Below are 25,183 nucleotides of genomic sequence, written 5' to 3'. Positions count from 1 at the left end.
CTTTTTTTTCATTCTTCTGCTTCTTCTGTTTGAATTTCAACAGGTCGTCCTTTGCTATGTCTACATGTTTATATGTACTGAGTTGCTCCCATGTGATTGGCTGAAAGAATAGCTATATTAACAATCAGTTAAACAGGTGTACCTTATATTTTGCCAGTGAGTATGTGTATAAATTGGAATATACTTGAAATCCTGTCTGTGTTACACTCCTGCAGCTCTGTTCTCTGACAGGTACATGTTCCTCATCACATTCAGGGCACTTCACTCCCGCAGCTTGTTCCACCTCTCTAATAGTTTGTTAGCACAGCATGAATGTTGCTTATCTGTTTGGTCTGACTGAAACCACATTGAGCACAAACAAGCAACCGGCTACACCTCACACATGTGTTAAAATACCTTTCATTTTACAAGTGTTTTCCAGAACATACGAAGACGTAGTCTCGGTCTGGCAACAATGTTTTTCCCTTTGAGCATTATGGAGGTTATGAGATTTTGAAAAAAATAAACAAATCAAAATAAGTCAAAAAATATCAGTTGTAAAGATTTGATTACTCTGCATGCAGAACCACTTGTACATGCATCTTTCGCACAGTTCAGCCCTAACTTAAAATATGAGAATCATCATTGGAAGCACCAAACTAATAAAATGAACAAAATGAGCTTCAGTGGGAGATGCAGTGGTTCTCATTAAGGAGATGGTTGAGGTAATTTCACCTAATCACCTTCCTCCAAGATAGAGTCCCTTTCATGACCCTCTCTCTCAGAGGTACAGTGAAGGGCAGCAACTCCCATTATGGGCAGAAAAACCCACGGCACATATAGTTGAAGGTATTGTTGTGCTGGACCACTTTCTTAATCGCATCTCTGTAGAAGAGGCAAGAATGAGGGATGGGAGAGTGTAAGGAGACGATGATGGATACATCCTGTAGTACACACACACACACACACACACACACACACACACACACACACACACACACACACACACACACACAAATGCAACCTTTAAGCCTGAGTGGGCATTATGTATTAACAGCCCTACATCTGCCTTTAGCTTGTCTGCAGAGACAAATAAACCTTACCACAGAGTGAGGAGTTAAATGGAGGTAAAAGGGAAATAGAGGGTGTTGGCCAAAAAGGAAGAGGAGGCTAAACATGGGGGTCATAATAGGCAATCGTGGTACATGATACACAGTAACACAAGATATTCAAAATGTGGAAGGTGTACAGCTAATAGCACACTGTTATTCACTGAATCAAGCTGAGCACCCATCAGCTAATCGGTTGAGTTAGCTTTCAGGAACAATGGCTAATATTTTGGGGCTTCTGGTGTCGCCGGTGGATCTCTAGGTGAGGACTTCCTGTACCATTGTTTTCTATGCAGATGACTTTTGAAAAACTAATAAAAGGCAGCAGCATCGTGAGACTATATATGGTTTTGATGCCAGAACTTAGTAGAGAAATCCTTGTTCACAGCTGTAAGATTCTTCTGGTAGTCTGTCACCAGGTTTGCAGACATCCCTGGAGGGATTTTAGCCCACTCCTCTTTACAGAAACTCTATCAATTCTTTTGGTTTCAGCGTAGTGTGTTCCCAGTGATGTTCCTGGTGACTGTCTCTAGTCCCTTCAAATCATTAACAAGCTCCTGCTGTGTAGTTTTGGATTGATCCATCACCTTTATCATGATCATCCTCGTCCCAAAAGGCGAGATCTTGCATTGATCTCCAATTTAAAGGCAATTGATCATTTTATACTTCTTTCATTTTTGAATAATCGCGTCAATAGCTGTTAAGTTCTCGCCAAGCCTCTTCGTGAGTGTCTTTTAGCCCATTCCAGTGTTGTGCAGGTTTGGTTGTAATCTGTGTGACACGTGTACAAAGCCAGTCAGAATATCAACCAAACATCCAGAAAAAACAAAATAAAACACTTTCTATCCATTAAAATGAAACTATCATAAATATTAGAGACTTCTTATCTCTGGAAGTGAGAAATCTTATAAATTCGCCAGGGGATCAAATAATTATTTCCCCCCACAGTGGAAATAATAATTTGGCAATTGCAATCTTTATGTTTTTTCCTTATTGTGGATTGTTTACTGCACCCAGTATGATCCCGTTCAAATGTGATTGGTTATCAGAAGATGGATTACCCCTTGCCTTCTAATCCTAATCTCATAAGTTAAATGTATAAAATCATGAAAGCCTTTAAAGATTTAAGCAGTTCTGTGATAGGTCACACACACTTGTGCTTGTGTTTGAACAATTTGTCCTGAAGCACCAGCTAGCATACTGTACCGATGAGAACATGCAACTTCAGTTTTCACACAGTTGCTGCGTGACAGCCGAATAACTTTAACTCCACACAAACTTCCTCCCCAAGAGTTATATCTGTAGTGTTACTGCAAGTTGTGAGATATTTGCCCAGATCCGTGTGTACTCAGTGCGTATGCTTGTAAAGAAAAACATGTCTCATATGTGAGCATGAACTGGTACTGTAGCAGCATCCATCTATCCAGCTCTCTATGTTCAGTCTAATCTTATAAAATTCTATAGACAGAGAGGCATTGTTTCTGCCACTCTTCTCTTCTTTCTGGAACTTCTCTGATTAACATTTGAGGAAGGGAATGACACTGCACGGCATGACGAATTGCACTGCACATCTATTTGGCAGTGCCATTGCTTCATAAATGGTTTTATTGCTAATGGGATTTAACTAGATTCTTATGACATTTAGCATTCCAAAGAAATAAAGCGTCACAAAGGGAACTTTGAGAACGCTGCCTGCTGTGAATAGACAAATTAATTGATCGTTTTAGAATTCTACTGGGCTCGCTTTGTCTTTTCAATTCATCTTTAAGATTTGAGGCTTTTTAAATTGCTACTAAGAATATCTTCTACATGGATAACGTTGGATCGATAATAACACGATTGTCATGACTAAAAATAAGCAGTGATACATGGGTGTATCAGCAGTACTGTAGGGCAATTCAGTGCTGTCATACTGAGAGTCTCTTAGCAAAGTTTTTGTAGGGACGGAAAAAAATATTCGGTCTTTTGTGTGGAGCACCGAGTGTCAAACCTGACATTTATAATCACAAAAACACTTGAATGACTGACCAGCTTTCACTGTAATTTACTTACCACTGAGAGGAAAGAAATCCACTTGTTTACTTCCTCTCAGTGTTAAATGATGACATTCATGAAAGTGCAGTGTCCGTGTTAAATATGTTATAGCTGCGAGTCCGAGCTATGCTGTGATAAGCTTAGTGACTCAGATCTCTTTTGCTATTGCTCTTTTCATCTATATCTCAACTAGAATGAAAATTGGAGAACTTACGCTTGTGCATGTTTTAGTGTTTTCAATTTGTCATCATTTTATTTTTCCTTAAACCAGAGAGAAAACAGCTCCTTATTTTCTGTCCCTTCTGTGCAATACTACTTTATGTCTCCATTATAATGCTTTTAGGACCAGATAAGGTTATTCATATTGGAGAAACACTTAAATTTTTTGTATTAGTATTTTTTTTAACTTTTACGTGTGCGTGCGTGCGTGCGTGTGTGTGTGTGTGTGTGTGTGCGCGCGCACTGGTTTGAATCTGTCCCTGTGTCAACTCTGTGCGAGTGTGTATCACCAGCAGTCATCTCTCCACACCAATCTCCATCTATCACTCGAGCCTAATTCAATCAGGACCCCCATCTCAATCAGAAGTGAGTTGGACACAGCTCCCGGGTCAGTCACTGTGCTGCTGGCAGCCACACCATACTGAGAAACAGACAGAGAAAAGAAAAGAAAACCATAAGAAGGAAAGACGCAATATGAATTTAATGCCAATGACCAAAAGGACAAGTAGGATAACTGAAAATGGAAAGAAGTGCCCTTTGGGTCATGGCAACCTTTTCGCTGACTCCCGCCTGAACTCTAAGAGTCTCACCTTTGTACCCCTGCCCTCTTCATTGCTTTCACCCGCCACCCCAGTTTCTGTTATTCCCCTCGGAACTTTTGATCCTACCTCTAAACAATATCCTGTGCAAAGGGCAAGAAGCAGTAGTTAAAATGGTAAATTTGGAAAGGGCAAATAATATAAAAGCACAGACAGCCCCACATAGAATTCCCATATTACAGTACACAGTTCACATTTACTAGTAATCCAATGTGAATACAAGCAGAAGATGATTACTTACCAATACTCATGTTGAAGGAGTGGCAACAAGTGGAAAATATGGATTTGATTTTTTTTTTCTTTAGACACTCACTGGCCACTCGCCGTGAGAACTACCTTAAATCTTCAAGGCACAGATACAACATGGTGCTGGAAACATCCATCAGAGATTTTGGTACATGATGGCTCAGCAGCATCATACAGTTATTGAACATTTGTCAGCTGTGCATCCATGATGCCAACCTCCCATTGCATTACATCCCAAAGTTGCTCTATTAGACTGAGATCTGGTGATTGTGGGGGTTCTTTGAGTATAATTAACTTACTGTCATGCTCAGGTAACTACAGTGGGGCAAAAAAGTATTTAGTCAGCCACCGATTGTGCAAGTTCCCCCACCTAAAATAAATTCTTTACAAATCCTACCATGTGAATTCATGGATTTTTTTTTTTCACATTCTGTCTCTCACAGTTGAAGTGTACCTCTGGTGCAAATTACTGACCTCTGTCATCATTTTAAGTGGGGGAACTTGCACAATCGGTGGCTGACTAAATACTTTTTTGCCCCACTGTAGATTGAGATGATCTGAGCTTTGTGACATGGTGTGTTATCATGCTGGGACAAAGGGATGGGATGCAACTATCCTCCAAACCATTAAACCACCAGCACCAGCCTGAACCTTTGATACAGAGCGGGATATCATGTTGTTTACACTTCTGTTGTTGACAGTGGTCTTCTGCTACTGTGCCCCATCTGCTTAATGGTTGATCGTGTTATGCAGTCAGAGATGCTATTCTGCATACCTTAGTTTGAGTTAATGTCGCCTTTCAAAGTCACTTAAATCACCTTTTTCCCCTCCTATTCTGATACTCAGTTTGAACTTAAGCAGGTTGTCCTGACCATGTTTCATGCCTAAATCCATTAATAAGCAGTGGAAGTAGCTGGTGAGTGTATAGTAAATACTTAATAAATGATATTATAGTCCTTTAGTGAGCATAGTGCATAAAAGAAGTAATAGGCAACTATGAATAATTAAATGGCTCTATCCTCTGGCAGCTCCACTGACCTAGTCACCCTGATTTTCCTACAATTATCCAGGTGGTGCTTAGATGAAAAGTGAGATAGTAGTGTGAGAGGAGCCAGCTCGTGGTGTGTTATAATGCATTGATAAATACTTAATACTTTGATAAAGCCAACTTGAAATTGTTTATATGTGACACAAGACTGACTGGTGGCTTGTGAGTATGGAGGACACGATGCATTAAGCGGTTAAGTGATGAGTACCAGTAGCCTCAGGTGGCTCCAATGACTTATTCTTGTAGTGTGATTCACTACTGCCTGTCCTCAAAGCATGTAGCTGAAAAGTGAGTGTTTCAAATGCAGTTGTCATTCAATAAATATTTAAAGCAGTAAAAGTACATACCTGAGACCATAGATATGCATAAATAAGCCAAAATATCTCACGGTGTGATGAAATAGCTGGAAATTTAAGCACATTGATGGGCAGGATCATTGTATCAGCGCACCCAAACATAGGTGTTAGCAGAGGAAAATAAGCAGGACGTGCATGTGGAAAGAGTTAGCAGGGTTAGGGTTACCTGTGGTCTCCAGCTTCTCCATTCACGGGGCCTCGTAGGACTTTACCAATCAAGTCAGATAGCTCTTCTTTTTCTTTTTGGTCTTCCTCATCGGTGGAAAACACAGCTCAGTAACAGAAGCTAAAGAGGTTACCGAGTTGTGCAGACGCCTTCTTTGCATGCATTGCCTTGTAACCATGTACTGTTTGAATGTGAAGAATGGTGAGTCACACACAAACACAAACAGGTGTTCTCTAGTAATACTATACTATGTATATTATGATAAAGAGACTGTAGAAAAACAGATGCTGCAACTGCCACTTGTGTATGAACAATGTCACAGTTTATGCATTGTATACGTATGTGATGAGAGCACATAGGACATGCATCTGAGTCTGACCGTTCCTCTGTGTTACAGCTCTGCCTCAGAGGACTTGGGGTGCAGGCGTGGAGACTTCAGCAGGAAACACTATGGTTCGGTCGAGCTGGTGAGTCCCACCCACAGTGCGCTCACGTCTTTGTTGCTCTCTTTTGTTTCTCAGCATGAGAATCTCCTTTTCTTCTTTCCTCTCATCCTCATCATTGATTCTTCTGTTGATGACCTCCCCTCCCTCTCTCTCTCTCTCTCTCTCTCTCTCTCACTCTCTCTCTCTCTGTCTGTCTTGCTCTCTCTGTCTTTCTCATTCCCTTCCCACTCCCTGTTGGCATGGATGGACAACAGAGGGGGACTGATGAGTCATGACATGCAGGGCGTGGTTCAGGGATGTGCTTTACCAGTGTGGATCACAACAGTTCTCCACTCAAAGTCATTTAATTCAATTTTGTTTTTATTAATAAAGCACAGTGTATTAATCTAATGGGATTTTAAAGTGTAAGGTAAACAGCTTACGATAGTATAGGGACAGATCTGACCATGGTTTGTGAGCAAGAGCTCTGCAACAGCAATGCAGGATGCTTTTTGCCTACCAGCCTCCAAACTTAATTCGTTTTGTTTTGATGCTGCTGGTGTAAAGCTGCGGCACAGTGTGTGTCTTTGTGGTTGATTACTAAGCTGTTGAGTCATTGTTGCCCTGGGGGAGCATGTGTGTAAGTGTCTGTGCATGTGTGTAAGCGTACGCCCCTCCACTGTGAGCTGAGTCTGTACTTCCCGATAGCGCAGAGGGACAGGAAGTCCTAGGGTTTTCACGCAGCAATCGTACTTCCTACCAGAGACATATTGCGGGTTTGTCCATGAGTGTCGGGCACCACGTGCTCAGCAGATTAGTGATGAGGAGAAACCGCACTGTGCCTATCAGCACTAGCATACAGACAGTATGGACAGTGAAGTTGTGTGAGTGGAGGCTAGTATCCAGAAACTGTGAGTGTGAGACAGGGTGAGGTCACTAGCTTCAGTGACTTGTTGCAGCGGGTCAGTGGTGTCCTCTCATTTCATTACCTCTGCTACACCTTAAAATCTATTTCTCTAGCATTAGCTCGGACCGTCACTATGCGAAGCAAGGTAAAAAGTGACTCTGACCTAGCATCAGGGATTTAATAGTAGAAAAACAAAATATGTAGATTCCGTATTTAAATGTAATTTATAAACAGCCTTTTTAAAAATATGGATTGAGTTTCTCTGTGGGCAGAGATGTATTTGACTCATCTGAGACTGAAGTTTACAGCTCTTTTTTTAATTTAGCCAACTACATCCTAGAATATACTGGCAGGTTTTGTATTGATAACTACTGTAAAATCAATAATAAAATCTAACGATAGATTAAAGGTGGAATTTGACAAGTGATGCTAAAGAGCTTAAACTCAAATTGATGACTTCTAGCCTTCTTCTGTATTAGTCCAGTTTAGTTTTTACTGTAAGCCTTACCACAGATACTGCAGACTACTTAGTTCAGTAACCTCACATTAGCCTTTTGACCAATGCAACACAGTTGATCATTTGATATATTAGCAAAAACCCATCCCACAGGCAGTTTTTCCCATGCCGGCATCAAACTTGGTATGTCTTGATGCATGCTCAATCATCCAAATACCAAAAGGTTGATTCGTTCATCTGAACAGAATCAACCTTTTGGGATTTGGGATCCCAAGATTTGGGAGTTTCACTACATCCAGATGAACAGAATCAACTTGGTATGGTTACATGAGCATGGCTCTTTCAGTGTAGCAAGCAAATGCCTGGAAAGATTCTCCTCGATCTCCCAGCTATCGTGACCCTTTATCCCCTTCAGTTCATGCCATGGAATTGTAAAGGGGTGTCAGATAGAAAATAAAAACCTGCCTGTTTTTGAAAATTAAACCCTATCATAAGCTTTAAATTGTACGTGTAACATGCCTATGAATGTGCAAACGCTATGTTTGTACATAAAAACAGGAGTGTACACTCATAAACCATTGTTTTTATATGCTGATACAAAGACAGAGTACTTTTATTTGAAGTAAATATTTTAACCACGTAGATGTTAGAAATATTGGGATCTTAGATTGTACCAATCAGTCATCAGGAGGAGTTTGGGGATAAACATACAGACATGCATACTCTGCAGTTATTATAGTATGATGATAATGGTTACGTCACAATATGAATTAATAACCATATAACTCAACAAGATAACCCTTCTTCTTCCTATCCACAATCTGTTACAGGCATGTGAAATAAAGTGAAAATTGAATTTTCTTATACTTGTGGACCTCTATTTTAAACAATGAACTTGCAATCATCTGCCACTACAGAAAAAAAAAAAGCAATGCAAAGCAGTTCTGCTCGTTTTAGTTTTGTTATTTTGCCAAATGCTAAAATACAGAAACTGCAGCTTTATTGACATTTAAATGCATACAAAATGATAACAAGAAAAGAAATAATGATTTTCTGACCCACTTAAACCCCTTGGCTGCAGCTATTTTGAATATTTTATTGATTTAATAGCATATGCTTAAAATAATTACCATGTTATGAAAGTCCAAAAAGTTGCAAATCCTGACATGTGAGATCTCAAATGTTTAAATAATGTCTTACATAATTGGTCTATAGTATAAAAAAAATCTACTCACTGCCGTAAGATTACTAAGCAACATCACAGTGTATCTCTTGTGAAAGCTACAGTTTTCATTGTAGAGTTAGGTGTCGGAACAATTTCTTAGCCAGGTGCAATGGCTAATTGCTCAGGTGTTCACGCTTTCCTGGAAACATCACAATGAGAAGGACAGAGTCCCTCTAGCTGCTTGCCTATTCTGCCAATTTCCATGCTAAGCTAAGCTAACTGGATGCTTGCAATTATAGTATTGTACTGTTGATCATCTCATCAGAGTCTGAGCAAAAAAAACAAACATTCATAATATGCATTTGTTTAACTGCCATGAGAATATGCCCTAAGTCTAACTTCTAGAGATTTACTTTTGAAGTTTAGTTTAACAGAATGGTTAACAGCTTCATCCATATGCTCTGAAGGAAGCTGGATAGGCTGTGTATGTTAATCATAATAAACTTTAGTACAACCACCTTTGTGCTTTTCTAATGCTATTATAGTGTATTACAGATTTATTACAGGTTTCAGGTTACATAATTCAACTAATTATTGGTGCTCAAACAAATTCACATAAAACTTCAAAATAATCATTTCATCCAGGATGATTCGGTTATTAACACATGGCAATTTCAGGTGTGATAAAAGGCAAAATGGCATGGTTAAGAAACGAGGAAGTGGGCAGAAGGAAATTAAATACAGGGCTTGATAAACCACCTTTATATTCACAAAGGACCTCAGGGAGTATAACCACATTACTACATTACCTGTGGTATATTTTTGCGCCTCAACTCCGTAGTGAAATTAAGCTCTTGGCTTTCTGTGGGAGAAGAAATATAATTGCGTGTGTGTGAACTTACAGCAGAAAGTGTTTTTGTCAAGTCTGGCACTCATGCTGCTTAAGGCTGTATGTCTCTGGGGGAGGCTTGTGCAAAGGTCGGGAACGAGTCTGTGGTAATTCAGGTTATGTTGCCTTTTAGCCAACAAACAGCTCTTTGTGTTGACAGCATTGAATCGATGTGCTCTGTGTCTGTTTGTGTCCCTAGTGTGGTGTTGGAAGGTTATTAGGTCCTGACATTTCCTTCAAAGAATTATTCAATTGTCCTAAAAGTCACATAATTACCAGTCATGTGTGTGATTGTTAAAATGATGTAACTCATATTTTATGTCTATCTTTGAGATGCTTCAGTGCACGTCTGCTGGGCTGTCAGAGCTGCAAGCACTCTGTGATGGTGATGCTGTGGCTTCACCTGTGGCGCCTATGGTGGTGTGATGTTAATGTGGGCAGAGTAGTGTCCAGCAGAGATGACAACGTTGAGGTCAAAGCTTTCTGCAGAGACTAAGTTTGGGGCTCACTTGCAATGACGCACAAGAAGGATGAAGTTAAGGCATAAAAAAGCTTTGTTTGGGGAGTTGCAGTGTTTTTGCTGTGTTCTCTGTCAAGATGATCCCACACTGCTTCAGCAATGTTGAAGTCCAGGATCTAGGGAAGCCAATCCATGACAGATAGTGTTCCATTTTGTGTTTTTCTATTCAGATATGTTTTTACTGGATTGGCAGTGTGTTTGTGATCATTATCATATTGATAAAACAAAGCTGTTGCCAGTTACATTTTTTCCAAATGGTGGATCAAAATCTAATGGTACTTTTCTGCATTCATAGTTTTGATAAGACTCTCAATACACTGGCTTGAATGGGCCCTAAACCCCACATGCATGGACATAATTATCGATTATCTCACCATTTGCTGCATAAGGAAACGTGACTACACTATATGCATCATTACTCTGTGTGGAGTTTGCGTGGGTTCTCTCCGGGTACAGTGCAGTTAGCGGGGTTGGGTTAAGTGATGATTCTACATTGTCCATAGGTGTGAATATGAGTAAGGATAGTTGTCTGTATCTTAGTGTTAGCCCTGCAACAGACTGGTGACCTGTCCAAGGTGTACCCTGCCTCTCCCCCTATGACAGCTGGGATAGGCTCCAGTGGCTTCACTCTTCGTATTCTTTCTTTTTGGGGCACGGATTTGATGGTGGTTTATTTTAGTTCTTTTAGTACTAAAGAACATGTTTTCAAATGTCACAACTAGAAGATATTGATTCAAAGCAGGGACTCCCTAATAAGAGAGACCAGCATAAGCAGAGCCATGACTCACCCTGTCTGTTTTATTTTTGGCATCATGGAAGCAGTGGTAGCAGGGCTCCCTACAATGTATGATATGATTCACTCTTGAGCACACACAACTAAGACACTATAGAGATATGTATAGGATCCAGTTTCATTTCAGCCTGCTTGCATTATAAGACACTTTGTACTGTTAAAATCATTTGATGGTGAAAACACCGAAGAGTCACTAGAGTGCTCTGCTGTTAAAGGTGGACATCAGCATCATATTAAACGGGGTCCTTGTTTGTTTTTTCTTATTTCCTGTGCATGTTTACTGTTACCATGGTTGATGAGTTCAGTTTCACTGTGTGTGCACCGCCTCACACCGACATGCATCACATGCAGTGTGGAATAAACCTGACAAGAGTTGTGACGTTGCAGTGTGTGAAAAGGTTTTTGCTCCCTTCCTGATTTTTTATTGGGGGTTTTGACATATTTGCACACTTTCAGGTGATGATCTGAAACAAATCTTAACCTGATAACCCGAGTAAATTTAAAAAAATGCTATTTTTAAATGATTTCATTTATCAAAGGAAAAAAAACTATCCAAACCTACTTGGTTTAGTGTGAAACAATAATTGCCTTCTAAACCCTGATTGGGTTTTGGGAGCAAAAATGACAATTTCAGCAATTGTGATAACTGGTAATCAGTCTTTACATCGCTGTGGAGGAATTTTGACCCATTCTTCTTTGCAGAGTTGTTTTATTTCAGACAAATTTAAGGGTTTTCAAGCATTAATAATAACTGACTCCAAAACTCCCAAACTGTTTTGTTTTTTAGCCATTCAGAGGTGGACTTGTTGGTGTGTTTCAGACTATTGTCCTGCTGCATAACCCATGTGAGTTTGAGTTTCAGGCCATGAACTGATGGTTAGATATTCTCCTTGAGAATTTTCTGTTAGTTGTCCAGGTCCTGAAGCAGCAAACCAGCCCAGGCCATCACACTACCACCGCCATGTTTGACTGACTGAAATCCTGTGTTACTTTTACTCCATATGTAACGGGAAGCAAACCTTCGAGCTTTCCACCGAATGTTTTCCTTGGAACTCTCCCATTGATGTCTCTGTGAACCCAGCTTTCCAAAAAATCACGGCTAAAATAACGGCCAATGATGGTTAACCCATGATTTAACACGGGGGCAATTACTTTTTCTCTAATTGCTTTTTTCCCTTAATAATCTTGTCTTGTCTTAAATTTGTTTGATGATCTGAAACATTTAAGTTTAACAAATATTTAAAAAAAAAAAAATAGAAATTAGGAATGTGGCAAATACATTTTAATAGCACTGTAAGTGATATTAAGTCAATATATGTTAGCTGCAACAAAACAACTTAGAACGAGAGTTAAAGCAAACAAGGCACGGCCAGTTTGCATTAAAGTCAAAAACCACACAAAGAAAAGCTGATGGGCTCCAAATGTTAGCTCTCCTCCTCGCACTGTAGTGAACAGATGAAATATGGAACTGAATTCAGCAGATCAGATCTATAGATCAGCGCAGTCTAGCTTTAAGAGTCCGGATGAGTAGAAATTAGAGCTGGGCGATAGAACGATAACGATATGTATCGCGATATAACTTTTACTCGATAGAGAAATTAAGCTATCGCGATAGACCTCGCCGCTCTTGTCCTCTTAAAAAAAAAAAAAAAAAAAGGTCAGCCAATCCAAATTAAGTAGTGCAGAGCCGAACCAATCACAGCCGCAGCGTCACGTCGCGTGACTTGTTGCATACAGCACAAGTGCCAAGCCGCACGTGTGTTTGTTTGGGAAGCAGCCAGCGGGTAATGGAGCCAGCACGTAATGGAGGAAATGAGTGTGCCGACTAGAAAAATCAACCGAGCGTGACCGAAGAGAAAACAGATGATGGTTCCAATGCCGGAGAGATTGTCGAACGGAAGAGCCATAGAAGTTCCGTAGTGTGAAGGTATTTCGGCTATTTCAAGTCTGACAAAAAACAGAGTAGGGTGCACTGTAAATTGTGCCGAAAGCAAGTCTGGAAATACAATAAACTGGTGCATGCGTCACACTGCGCCACGTTATTGTTTCGGTGAAATGAATTTCTACAATACTGTTACTGTTAATTCTACTCTCTGCAGTGTTTAAATGCTTACATATACACACAGTTACTGTCCGTCCACACATACGACTCGGTTCTGCTTCTATGCCCCAGCTTTGTTTACTTTTTCCCACCGAGGCTTCTAGACTTCTGATTGGCCAATATTTCTGCACGGTTAGGAATCTAGCGCCACCTGCTGCTTTGGCATGTTCATAGCAGCGTTTTCCTTCATTTCTGCCTTTATGTGTGGACGGGATTATTTTTTAAAACGAAAACGGAAAATCTCCGTTTTCAAAAATACCCGTGTACGTGTGGACGTAGCCTCAGTCTCTGACTGGAAGCGCTAATTCGTCATTCGGCTTTTGTCAGACTAAAGTAACTGTTAAAACTGTTTGAAAAGCTCAGCTATACAACAAGGAGAGATTGAGAATTTCCTTTTAGTTCTCAGTTTATTTGATATTGACAAAAGTTAGTCAGTTTTGTCTGTTCTTCTGTAAAACAAACTAAGATTTATTTTTAGAATTAATATTTTGTTTCTAAGTGGAATTGACAATTTAGTCTGTTTCGTTTGTTCTATTTTGAAACTTAAACGCTTTAGCGGCTGCCTTTTGTGTAGTTTGCAATATTTGCCTTTATTTATCTGAAAAAGTCTCATGTTCCTTAAGTACATCTACCCTGTTGAACTTATTATGGGAAATAAATATTTAAATAAAAACAAGCTGCTGATTAATTCACATTTTACTTGTGAGCAACGGCACATTTAAATCTTACAAATATAGTTATTTGGCTTATATCGTGATAGATATCGCTATCGCCTGAAATGAAAAAAACATATCGTGATATGAAAAAATCTCATATCGCCCAGCTCTAGTAGAAATGAGTAGAAATATTGGATTGCTGAACTCATAACCAGCACACAGGCACAAATCTATATTTGTAAGTGCTCATCCACACAACTGAGCAAGAAATCCTGTCACCATTGTTCATAGAAGGGGATACACAACACAGTCACAAAAGCGACGCCCACCCTATCTTGTCATTTCATTCTGCAACAACGCCACCGTCCACTTTAAAAAACTTAATTGTGCATTGTTTCATCCTGACACAACAGCTCGGAAAGCATGGAATTTTGTTTTTCCAGTGAACTGAATTGTCTTTGAGGCTGAGTGATGGAGTTGGTGACAGTGAGGTGGGTGCTGGCAGTCTCTGGTGAGCCAAATGGAAAAAAGAATAGGATAAAACCCTTCAGACACACATTCTCATGGTAATTTTTTCTGCGTGCGGACATTGTATTTGCCTTAGCTTCGTGCTATTTGATGTGCCGCAGTGCACAACATTAAATGAGACTGGCACTACTGGCAGAATCGGTGCGTGTGTGTGCTGAGAGGTTAGCTGTCAGTCTTGCACAGCGACTGGTGAGCAGACGGCTCCGCTCCCACCTGCCTACCAGTGTTACTGTCATTGCCTCAGAGGCTTTTGACTGCACTGTCACACTGCATTTATTCCCACTCTCAGCGTGTATCACACTGTTTGCGACGCGTCTGTTCGTCTGCTTATTAACTGCATAAATTCGGCCGAGCAGAAGACACTTTGGCCACAAGTGGCAATTAAGATAAAAGCAAATAGATGTATGCTGTGTGTAGTTTTGCTTTTGTGACGCAGACACTGAAGTGTTTATCCATTAAGCCAGAATCACACGTACGTGTTTCAGGCTTCGGTCGTCTCGAGTCGTAATCATTTTAAAAGGGGTGACTTGTTGCATTGCTAAATTGAATTGTGGGCTCTTTGCAGAAAGTTGAGAAAAGATCAAACAGCCACAAATTGCCTTTTTTTTTAATGTTCCAGCACAGTTGTGTTGTGTTATGCAAATTATTGAAGACAGGCTAAGAAGCCTGATGTCGTGGGTGGTTGTGCTGATCCTTTTTTTCCCTTCTTTCCAAATCAATGCACTGCTGGTGACCCATAGTGTAGTAAACTTAGAACAACACAGATTTGAATTAAATGGATTTGCTGCATAGATTATCCTTTTGTCGTGTTGAGTCAGGATTGGACCGATATCTGATCTGAATTTGAATTTGATAGGTGTGACTGATATTTGGGTCGTGAGTACAGACTCAAAGTGACTCATCCACACGTTTGACTGTTATGTTACTGGTATTCATGTTATGGAAATAGTTAAAAAGTCAGTAATGAGCAGAGGTGGGTGGGTGCTGTTTTTTTTCCTTTTTTGTTTAGCTTATATTTACTGAATAAATCACAACTATCACTGATCGCTACATTTTGCAGAATGGCCACGGGATGAGGGGAGGAAACCTTAAAAGTATCCGGTTGAAAATAGTCAAATAAGGCAAGTTCACAACAAGTTATATCACTGCAATAGACTGGTGACCCATCTGGGGTATAAGCTGCCTCTCACCCCATGATAGATGGGATAGGCTCCAGGGGAAGCCACTACATCTATCGAAAACCCCAAATTAAAATTCCAAAGAAAGCAAAACATTTTCCTTTGCACACAGCCACTCACTGTCACTCACAACATTGAAAATGGCTCACTGGGGCTGCCTGTTGTTCTCCCAGCTTTTGTATTCTGTGCTGAGTCACCTGAGTCAGCACCACAGGAGAAGAGGGGGGCGCATAAATAAGGGGGGAGACAAACAGTTACCAACACTCATGGTTCCTAGGATATTTAAAAGTAAAAGATTAGTCTTAAAGCTTTTACTTTTTGATAAAGCTTATAGTCCGAGATGGATCGGGTGACCCTGAACCTTTCCTTAGCTATGCTCCAATAGGTGTAAGCTGCTGGAGAGTTCCCATAATGTACTGAAAAGTTATTCTCTCCATATGTTTATACACTGCTTTGCATGTAGTTATTACTAAAATCTGGCTTCACAGTGTGTCTTTTGCCCTGCACCCCGTTCATGTTTCATAAAAAGTGAAAGTGAAAAGAAAATTCTCCTGCTAACAATTCTATGTAGCCTCTTATAGCTTAATCCTGTGTACCAATAATTACAAAAACGAACAAAATGGATATCTGTCAGAGGAATCAGACTACCAGCAGTGTTTTTTAGAAGATCGGCACCTTCTTAAGAGCTTTCAGGAATATTGCATGGCAGAGTTTAGTTTGCTCAATGTCATATCAGTACCACATTATTTTGCTTCTTTTGCAGACTAACAGCTTGTACAGCTGATGTTTTTTTGTTTTTTTCGTGAGCTTCAGTTTGCATTTCCTGACTGAATTTGGTCTGATTGAAGAAGGAGGGTTTTATGCTGATCCAAGCTAATGAAGTGCTTCAATTTTAAGTTACATAACTTATTATATGGGAGCAATTAATAGTGCTTCAACTCCTTCCACTGTGCATCTGTAATTCATCTGAATAAAAAACACAATGAAGAGTTTTATTACCGTAGACCAAGAGGAAGGTGAAAAGAAGAGACTGAATTTCCATGATTCTTTTGACAACTTCTTCCCATTCAGTGACTTATTTTTAATCAAGGAACTCTGTTTAATCTTCCCGTTTTTTCGCTCAGTCCTTTTCTTTAGCAGTTTCTGCTTCTCTCTTTTCCCACTCCTAATCTCCATCTTAATTCTTTCAGTGTCTTTTTTTATATCTTCTCACTGAGTGTGCACCTGCCTCTCTCCTTTTTCTCCCTCCCCGTGCTATTCCCTCCTCGCCCTCTTTCACATCCTCTCCTGCTCTACTGAACTACGCCTCTGTGTTTCCTGCTTTCCTGGAGGGTTGTGGGTGTGCATGAACAGGCCCGCTGATGAGATCAATTATCTATCAGCAGTCACAAAAGTATTGATTTAACAACCCCCACACATGTCTCTCTGCACTGCATCTCTTTTTTGTCCCGTGGGCCTCGGGGGAAATCAGAGGCTCCGGTACGAGCTCGATTGTGTACGTGTGAAATGCTCAAGTCGTGCCCTAAAATGTGAGCTGTTTAAGTGTGTCTGTAAGAGGGAGTGTGAGTGTGCTTCATCCATAAAGCCTCCAAAGCCTCTTAAGTTCATGAGATTAAGAATTGTGGAGATATCCATTATTCTTTCACCGCTCAACTTTGTGTTGTCATTATGCACCTCTCTTGGCTTCTAACGTTTTTTCCCTTCTATGTAGTGGGGAAAATAATCTTTTGATCCCTTGTTGAATTAGTAAGTTTGGTCACTTTAAAAGAAATCAACAGTCTCTAATTTTTATGGTAGTTTCATTTTGTTGGAGAGAAAAAACACATTGAGTAAAAGTTATAAACTGATTTGCCTGTCATTGAGTAAAATAAGCATTTGATCTAAGTTGGCCCTGATTATTCAGAAATGAAAGAAGTATAAAATGATCAATCGCCTTCGATTTGGAGCTCAATGAAAGATCTTCCTTTTGGGATTAGGATGATCATGATGAAAGTGATTGATCAGTCCATAACTACAACGGAGGAGCTTGTTAATGATCTGAAGGCAGTTGGGACCGCAGTCACAAATAAGACCATTGTGACCACACTACACTGTAATGGACTGATATCTTGCAGTGCCTGCAACATCCTCCTACTCAAGAAGGCACATATAGAGGCTTGCCTTAAGTTTGCCAGTGAACATCTAAATGATTCAGAGAAGGCTTGGGAGAAAGCGCTGTGGTCACATGAAACCAAAATGAAGCTCTCAGGCATTAAATCAACCTACCGTGGTTGGAGGAGGAGAAATGCTGTGTACTGTGAAATCTTGGATCAGAACCTCCTTCCCTCAGCCAGACACTGAAGATGGGTCATGGATGGGTCTTCCAGTGTGACAGTGTCCAAAAACATACCACCAAGGCAACAAAGAAGCATATTAAGGTCATGGAGTTGCCTAGTCGGTCTCCAGACCTCAGTTCTGTAAGAAATCTGTGGAGGGAGCAGAAGCTTCAAGTTGCCAAGCTGCAGCCTCTGTAAAGACAAGTGGGTCCTCCTGAGATGTCTGCAAACCTGGTGACCAGCTACAAAAAACGTCTTATCGTTGTGCTCGCCAACAAGGGTTTCTCCGCCAAGTATTAAGTCATGTTTTACTTGGTCATCCAATACTTATTTACATATACAGTTATAATTTTATATACAGTTACTGACTTGCAAATCAATTTTGTTAACTCTTATGTAATGTGGTTTTTGTTTTTTGCATTTTGGATTGGTATTCGGCATCGATTAAAATTTAATTTCCATCAAAATTAAAGACTGTTCATTTCTTTGGAATTCAGCAGGGAATCAAATAATTACTTCCCCCACCGTATATAGGTTTGGTCCTGTGTCTCCAGTATTGTTCCCAGCAGTGTCGAGGTGTTTTATGAGTTGTTTGTTAAAGCGTAGAAGCATAACAGGCTCCCCCTTTTCCCCTGTTGCCCCTCATTTTGCCTCCTCCAGCCCACCGGGTATCGTTGGAATGCAGCTTTTTCTTCTTTGCCACTCTTCTGTTCCATGATTTAAAAGCAGTGGCTACACAATACATAGACACACACAGAAACACACAAAAACACACACACAGACTCCCCAGAGAGCTTAATCTCTCTTTTCTTCTGACATTTTTCTTTCTTTCACCCCATAACAACTGAAAGCCTATTCACACACTGCAGCACAAACACTTACCTAAAAACACAATTAATACTGAATGTCTCTCTCCTTTTTTCTTCACATCCAGCCACACACACAAACACATCCACCAGGGAGGTAGTGCATTGCTCTGTATGAACGCTACATTGGTTTCCCCTCCATTATCTTGCGATTGGACAGTTAATGTTGCAGGAGGCACGAAAAATAGAGGAAGATGGTGGCCTACAGCTTCGACATTTACTTTCCATTTTCAGCACTCGAATACAAAATACAGATGTTAACAGAGTCGCAATGCTCATTCATTCACCCATAAACATGGGCACGTACAGGTCCATACCCTGGCATGCGAAAATGTGCAGGGAATTTTGATGCCTTTTAATATGCATATAAAAAGAGAGAACATCTTATTTTCATCAGTTTATTCTATAACAAAATGAGTTATTGCAAAGAAGAGCTTCAGACCTGCAGTAAACATGCTTTGGTCTGTATTGATTTTAATATGCCATTATATACACTTACCTAAGGAAGTAAATGCAGCTATAGTGCTGTACTTGTGTGCACATTAGGGCGGAGTGAAATCACTGTCATATTAATAAGAAAAATGTTGCAAATATGTTGTTAGAATTCTTTTTTGAATCACCAATTTAATCAAATTCAACAAGCCTACAGTATAGTCTGCATAAATGCACATAACACTTACAGGTCTCCCATTTCTTTTGCAATGAGTCTGACACTTAAGGTGTCTCAGTTCTTTGAGTTACAGCAAACAGACGGACTCATTTTCCACTCATGCAAGGTTAACTGTTTGCTTTCTGTGGTGGTTATCAGAATTTACTAGCATCTTTCATCATGACCTTGCAGTTGAGCTAAATTGGTTCAACTGCCAGCACCTTCAGACAGAGCCCTTAATAAAAGATCGTATAGCTTTTACTGGTTTGAGATTTATTTCACTTAAGGGTTAGGGTGACTGTGATTTTAAAATTGTGTTTTAGCAAGCGTTGTAAATAGCTAGCTAGATATTAGCCAGGGACGCTTGTTGTTTTCCGGTTGAGCTTAATCTGAAGATGCTTTTTGTAGACTTCACATATGGAGCCTACTCTCCATCACCTGAGTCATGATGCTGGTGCTTCCAAGCATGCGAAAGGAGTTGTTAAAAACTGCTTCGCAAAACATCCTAAATCCACACAGCAGATGTTTCCGTTCAGATATTAATCATAGTGTCATTTTCTCATTGCTTTCTTGTTACAGCTACCTCAGTTTAGAGTTTCCATATACATCTACACAGTTATAGATAGTACTGAATGCAGTATCATAACTGATCTCTGAACAGTGGAAGCTGAGGGAGGTACAACTCACAAAATTGTCTGTGGTTAGTCTCTTGACAATCCTCCATTAAGGATCACAGGTAAATCCTTGATGTGCTCACAAAAAGAGCCAAAATACTGCTTCCCTTGTTTCAGTTTGCAAGACTTCTGCTCTTGCTAGCAGCGCCCAGGAAAATGACCTACACAGCAGAGTGAAAGGCTTGTAGTCAAGCTAGGTTCCAGAGACAATAGTCAAGTATGGCCAAAAGATGGCATGACGTTACACGATGGATGCAAACTAGAGCTGGGCGATAGAACGATAACAATATGTATCGCGATATAACTTTTACTCGATAGAGAAATTAAGCTATCGCGATAGACCTCGCCGCTCTTGTCCTCAAAAAAAAAAAAAAAAAAAAGGTCAGCCAATCCAAATTAAGTAGCGCAGAGCCGAACCAATCACAGCCGCAGCGTCACGTCGCGTGACTTGTTACGTACAGCACAAGTGCCAAGCCGCACGTGTGTTTGTTTGGGAAGCAGCCAGCGGGTAATGGAGCCAGCGCGTAATGGAGGAAATGAGTGTGCCGACTAGAAAAATCAACCGAGCGTGACCGAAGAGAAAACAGATGATGGTTGCAATGCCGGAGAGATTGTCGAACGGAAGAGCCATAGAAGTTCCGTAGTGTGAAGGTATTTCGGCTATTTCAAGTCTGACAAAAAACAGAGTAGCATGCACTGTAAATTGTGCTGAAAGCAAGTCTGGAAATACAATAAACTGGTGCATGCGTCACACTGTGCGCCACGTTATTGTTTCGGTGAAATGAATTTCTACAATACTGTTACTGTTAATTGTACTCTCTGCAGTGTTTAAATGCTTACATATACACACAGTTACTGTCCCTCCACACTTACGACTCGGTTCTGCTTCTATGCCCCAGCTTTGTTTACTTTTTCCCACCGAGGCTTCTAGACTTCTGATTGGCCAACATTTAGGCACGGTTAGGAATCTAGCGCCACCTGCTGCTTTGGCATGTTCATAGCAGCGTTTTCCTTCATTTCTGCCTTTATGTGTGGACGGGATTATTTTTTAAAACGAAAATGGAAAATCTCCGTTTTCAAAAATACCCGTGTACGTGTGGACGTAGCCTCAGTCTCTGACTGGAAGCGCTAATTCGTCATTCGGCTTTTGTCAGACTAAAGTAACTGTTAAAACTGTTTGAAAAGCTCAGCTATACAACAAGGAGAGATTGAGAATTTCCTTTTAGTTCTCAGTTTATTTGATATTGACAAAAGTTAGTCAGTTTTGTCTGATCTTCTGTAAAACAAACTAAGATTTATTTTTAGAATTAATATTTTGTTTCTAAGTGGAATTGACAATTTAGTCTGTTTTGTTTGTTCTATTTTGAAACTTAAACGCTTTAGTGGCTGCCTTTTGTGTAGTTTGCAATATTTGCCTTTATCTATCTGAAAAAGTCTCATGTTCCTTAAGTACATCTACCCTGTTGAACTTATTATGGGAAATAAATATTTAAATAAAAACAAGCTGCTGATTATTTCACATTTTACTTGTGAGCAACGGCACATTTAAATCTTACAAATATAGTTATTTGGCTTATATCGTGATAGATATCGTTATCGCCTGAAATGAAAAAAACATATCGTGATATGAAAAAATCTCATATCGCCCAGCTCTAATGCAAACATGATGTCTGTTTTTAGCAAACACTGCTTGCCTCACTTATTCTGTTGGCATCCCCACTGTGTACACATACCATGTCAGAACAGCATTTTTAAAATTGTTTTGCATACCACTTGGATAAGCAATCACTGAAACCAAAGGATACAAGGGTCTCACTTACAGAAGCATTTATAAAGTTTATTATTAAATCAGCTCAGATTAAACTTAGATTAGTCAGTTATTTGAAGAAAGCCCAAAAAGATGAAGACATCCTTTATCACGAATGACTTTTGCAGCATACAATGCACAAAACACGTGAATTTACAGTTAATGTCACAAAGTAACAGATACAGAAGAGTGGCTTGTATGCTCGATAGGCAAAAACTCTGAGGATGGCATATAAATAAAACCCACAATTTCCTTACTAGCCTTGTTACAATGCGAATGCCTATTTTCAACCCAACCCAATGTAGAGCCAGTTGCAAAATTTAATTTAAGAGCTTTGCACCAAAACCCCAGCTACAGTACTCCATATCAGATTTAATTTAGTGTGAACAATAAAGTCAGAGTGACAGTTATTAATGATTTTATTTAGGATGCAAAGCTCTTGCCTTTTATCCTCACCCACAGGAATGTTTTGAGTGGACTTGAACCCTCTGTCTCTCTCTCTCCATGATAAATGCTCTCTCATCACTCTTGTTCATCATTGCACTGGCCGTCATGATCTAATGAGCTGTTGAAGTGGGGCACACCACCCACTCTTCATACAGATCAGCATTGTGCCTTGTCCAGGTTTTGCACAGGCTTTGGCAGCCACTCAGAATATTGTGTTGGTTATTAGTTTATCATTGTTCATAACCCCTTACAGCATCACACTCTACTTTGAGCTTTATCTGAGGTAACGAGTGCACAGTCCTGCTTTATAGTCTTATTGTGTATAGGTGATTGTTACACTTGCTTTCCTCCTGCTTCATGCATTAGTTGTGAACTCTTTAACTTTGTAGGTCAGCGACACTGGATGCTGTTTATTAGTTTTCTGTATTTGCTCCTTACCTCTCAGGACCTAGCTTGTCATCGTCTTTTTGCTTGGCTTCTCCAAACCATTTCTAGCCATCTGGATGTATCACAACACATGCAGGAATACACATCCACGCCAGATCTGTCTTTTTTTTTTAATGTATTGGCAGATCAGAGACCTCTGTTGACGAGGACAGTAAAATAAAGCACAGCAGTCAACAGGATCAAAGGGCAAAGGTCAAAGGAAGTGCAGTATGGGAGGAAAGAGTCTCTGATGTGTTGCCTGATAACAGAGCATCAGTTACCATGATGGAAATGGGGGTTTAAAAGAGGAATCAGGAGGTGAAGAGTAATAGACTGAAAGGAGTTTTACATGTGTCCACACGGACAAGAAGAAAGTAGTCAAAAAAACAGCAAAACTGACTATTTTTCTTTATATATCATTGATCTTATTGATATTCTTGATCTTTTATAAAGATAACTTCACAGCATTTGTTTATACACATTTATAAAAGATAATCATAGAAAGACACATACACACATTTGCAAACAAAAACAATTCTGCAAGCCAAGTGTAATGGGCTTATATTAACACCATATTACTTTAAGATATTGTGAAGGATTTTTCAGTGTGTATTTTGTGTAGTTTGATGTGTAGTAGCAATTGCTTAATGACTTAGTTTAATCGAGATTAGTGGAAATGTTCAATTTGACTGTTGTTTGACCTGCGCAGGCCATTCATCTTTCCTGCTAGACTCATGGACTCATTATAAATGCTTTAAAAGACTCAAATTACTGTCTACTGCTATAGTCGTCTGAAAAACCTACACATCTGTGCTGCGTTCAAGGGAGTTAGGAGGGCCTAAGCACTTGTATTAAAGCGAAAAATTTGGTGGCAGCATTCAGATGTGTGTTGTCACAGTGCAATAATCTTCCAAGGAGAAGACATCCCAGAAAATTCTCCCAAGATCAGCCTGTGCAATGCTCAGAGAAACTACAAAAAACCTGGAGAGCTACATCTCAGACTCAGTTAGCATGTTAAATGATAAAGTTCATGACAGTTCAGTTAGAAAAAGACTGAACTAGTATGTTCTGCTTAGAAAGGTTGCTAGAAAGAAGCCTCTTCTCTCTAAATCCAGCACAGCTCATGTTCACAATGGTACGTCTGAACGAACCACAACACTTCTGCATATCACCACAAACACCTCACACTAACTGCCAAGCACAGCGGTGGAGAGGTCATTATTTGGGTTGTTATACCTCCACCCAAATGAAATGTGATGTTGGGATCTTAAGCGTGCGGTGAATGGTTGCCTGAAAAACGTCAATAAACTGATGCAATGTTGTGTAGAAGAGTGGGACAAAATTCCTCCAAAGCGATGTGAGAAACTGTTAAATTATTGCTGCTAAAGGTGGTTCTACAAGTTACAGAATCATGGGCTGTTTACAGGAGTGCACACTATAACTACACCTCAGGTCTGAAATGCTTAAATTGAAATGGTGACGTGATGATGATTCTAGGTCATATTTGGAATCACTGACTTTGCACAAAAATCAGCTGCAACTCTTTGCAAGAGAGTGACTAAGCATCAAAATTTGCCCAAATATGGGACCGGTTTTGGAAGCTGTACACAGTTAGGATAGCTGAGCTGCTCTCAGGCTTTGTCTTCTCTTGTTTCACTCAGTCTCCGCACTATTAACTTTCCCATTTCATCTCATGATGTCTCCTCTCTAGTGCTGCAGTAGTAAGAGGTGAGTCAGCATGAGACAGATAATTGTGGTGATAAGTAGAGGGTGCCTGAGGAAAATTAGGAGAAAAGTTTAAAAGTTAAAAACTGTTTCTAAAGTGAAGGGAGACTTGAGTGAATAAGGGTGAAGAGGGTTAGTTGGTAACATATTCATGGAAAGGGGTTGCTAATGCTGCTGTTGTCACATGGAGGTGATGTTTCACCACAGTTCCTCTTTTTTCTGTGAGTGCAGCGGGCTCTGGTGTATTTATAGTCGGTTTATTACTGTCTGCCACAAGTCACTGTTTATCAGGTGTCTAATTTTGACCATGTCTCCCTCTCACTATGTCTGTCTCTGTCTTCCTCTCAGCTGATATCCAGTGATGCAGATGGGGCCATTCAGAGGGCGGGACGCTTCAGGGTGGAGAATGGCTCCTCAGACGAGGTGCGCACTATATCACACACAAGCCTCTTGTCTCAGTCTGGCTCTCAAGGTTTTCTTGTGCTGATTTTTGGATCCGTAATTGTTTTGAGGGCCTGTTTTAACTCAAGCTGATTGAAGGTGACAGAAAATTTCATAAAATAATATTTTAAGCTCTTTTTCATTTGCCATTCTTTCACTAAATAGTATTAAAGCTAATTTAAGAGGTGGCTAGAGTAGAGTAATATAAAGACTGGAAGTATGGGAAAACTGATTTCCTGGTTCTGTCCAAAGTTACAAAAAATACCTTCCAGGTCCTCTAAAACTCCTAATTACGATGTTATATAAAGGTGGTATTGATTTTCTTATCTAATGCTCAGCAGAGAGGACAATAAGTATCCCTTTAACATGACTCATGTAGCTGCCGCTACGAATTGCTTCTTCATGTGGTTCCCAAATTTGGGTTTATGACTCATCCATTAGGTCAAAAAGATATATCT

At 40.0% G+C, this 25,183-nt stretch overlaps 2 protein-coding genes across 9 annotated transcripts in view; one reads left to right on the top strand and one right to left on the bottom strand.

Moving 5' to 3' along the window:
- LOC146666312 (uncharacterized) overlaps positions 1–4,686 on the bottom strand; it is a 477,181-nt gene extending 472,495 nt beyond the window's left edge. Inside the window, exon 1 of the mRNA XM_085414276.1 lies at positions 4,584–4,686. The gene's annotated coding sequence lies outside the window, so the exon portion shown is untranslated. The remainder of the gene's footprint in view (positions 1–4,583) is intronic.
- garnl3 (GTPase activating Rap/RanGAP domain like 3) overlaps positions 1–25,183 on the top strand; it is a 101,366-nt gene that overhangs the window by 29,511 nt on the left and 46,672 nt on the right. For all 8 annotated transcript variants that reach the window (XR_014912760.1, XM_085414269.1, XM_085414273.1 and 5 more), the window contains 2 exons: positions 6,154–6,223; positions 24,633–24,707. Coding sequence is in view for 7 of the 8 variants with exons in the window: in XM_085414269.1 (XP_085270395.1) it covers positions 6,154–6,223; positions 24,633–24,707 (145 nt within the window). In the remaining variant the exon portion in view is untranslated. The remainder of the gene's footprint in view (positions 1–6,153; positions 6,224–24,632; positions 24,708–25,183) is intronic.

Source organism: Rhamphochromis longiceps, linkage group LG7, assembly GCF_057381845.1.
Source record: "Rhamphochromis longiceps isolate RC_006_pf linkage group LG7, R_longiceps_female_GT1.1, whole genome shotgun sequence".
NCBI classification, from domain to species: domain Eukaryota; kingdom Metazoa; phylum Chordata; class Actinopteri; order Cichliformes; family Cichlidae; genus Rhamphochromis; species Rhamphochromis longiceps.
The sequence above is the reverse complement of the archived record's forward strand: the minus strand, read 5'-3'. Positions and strand labels throughout refer to the sequence as shown.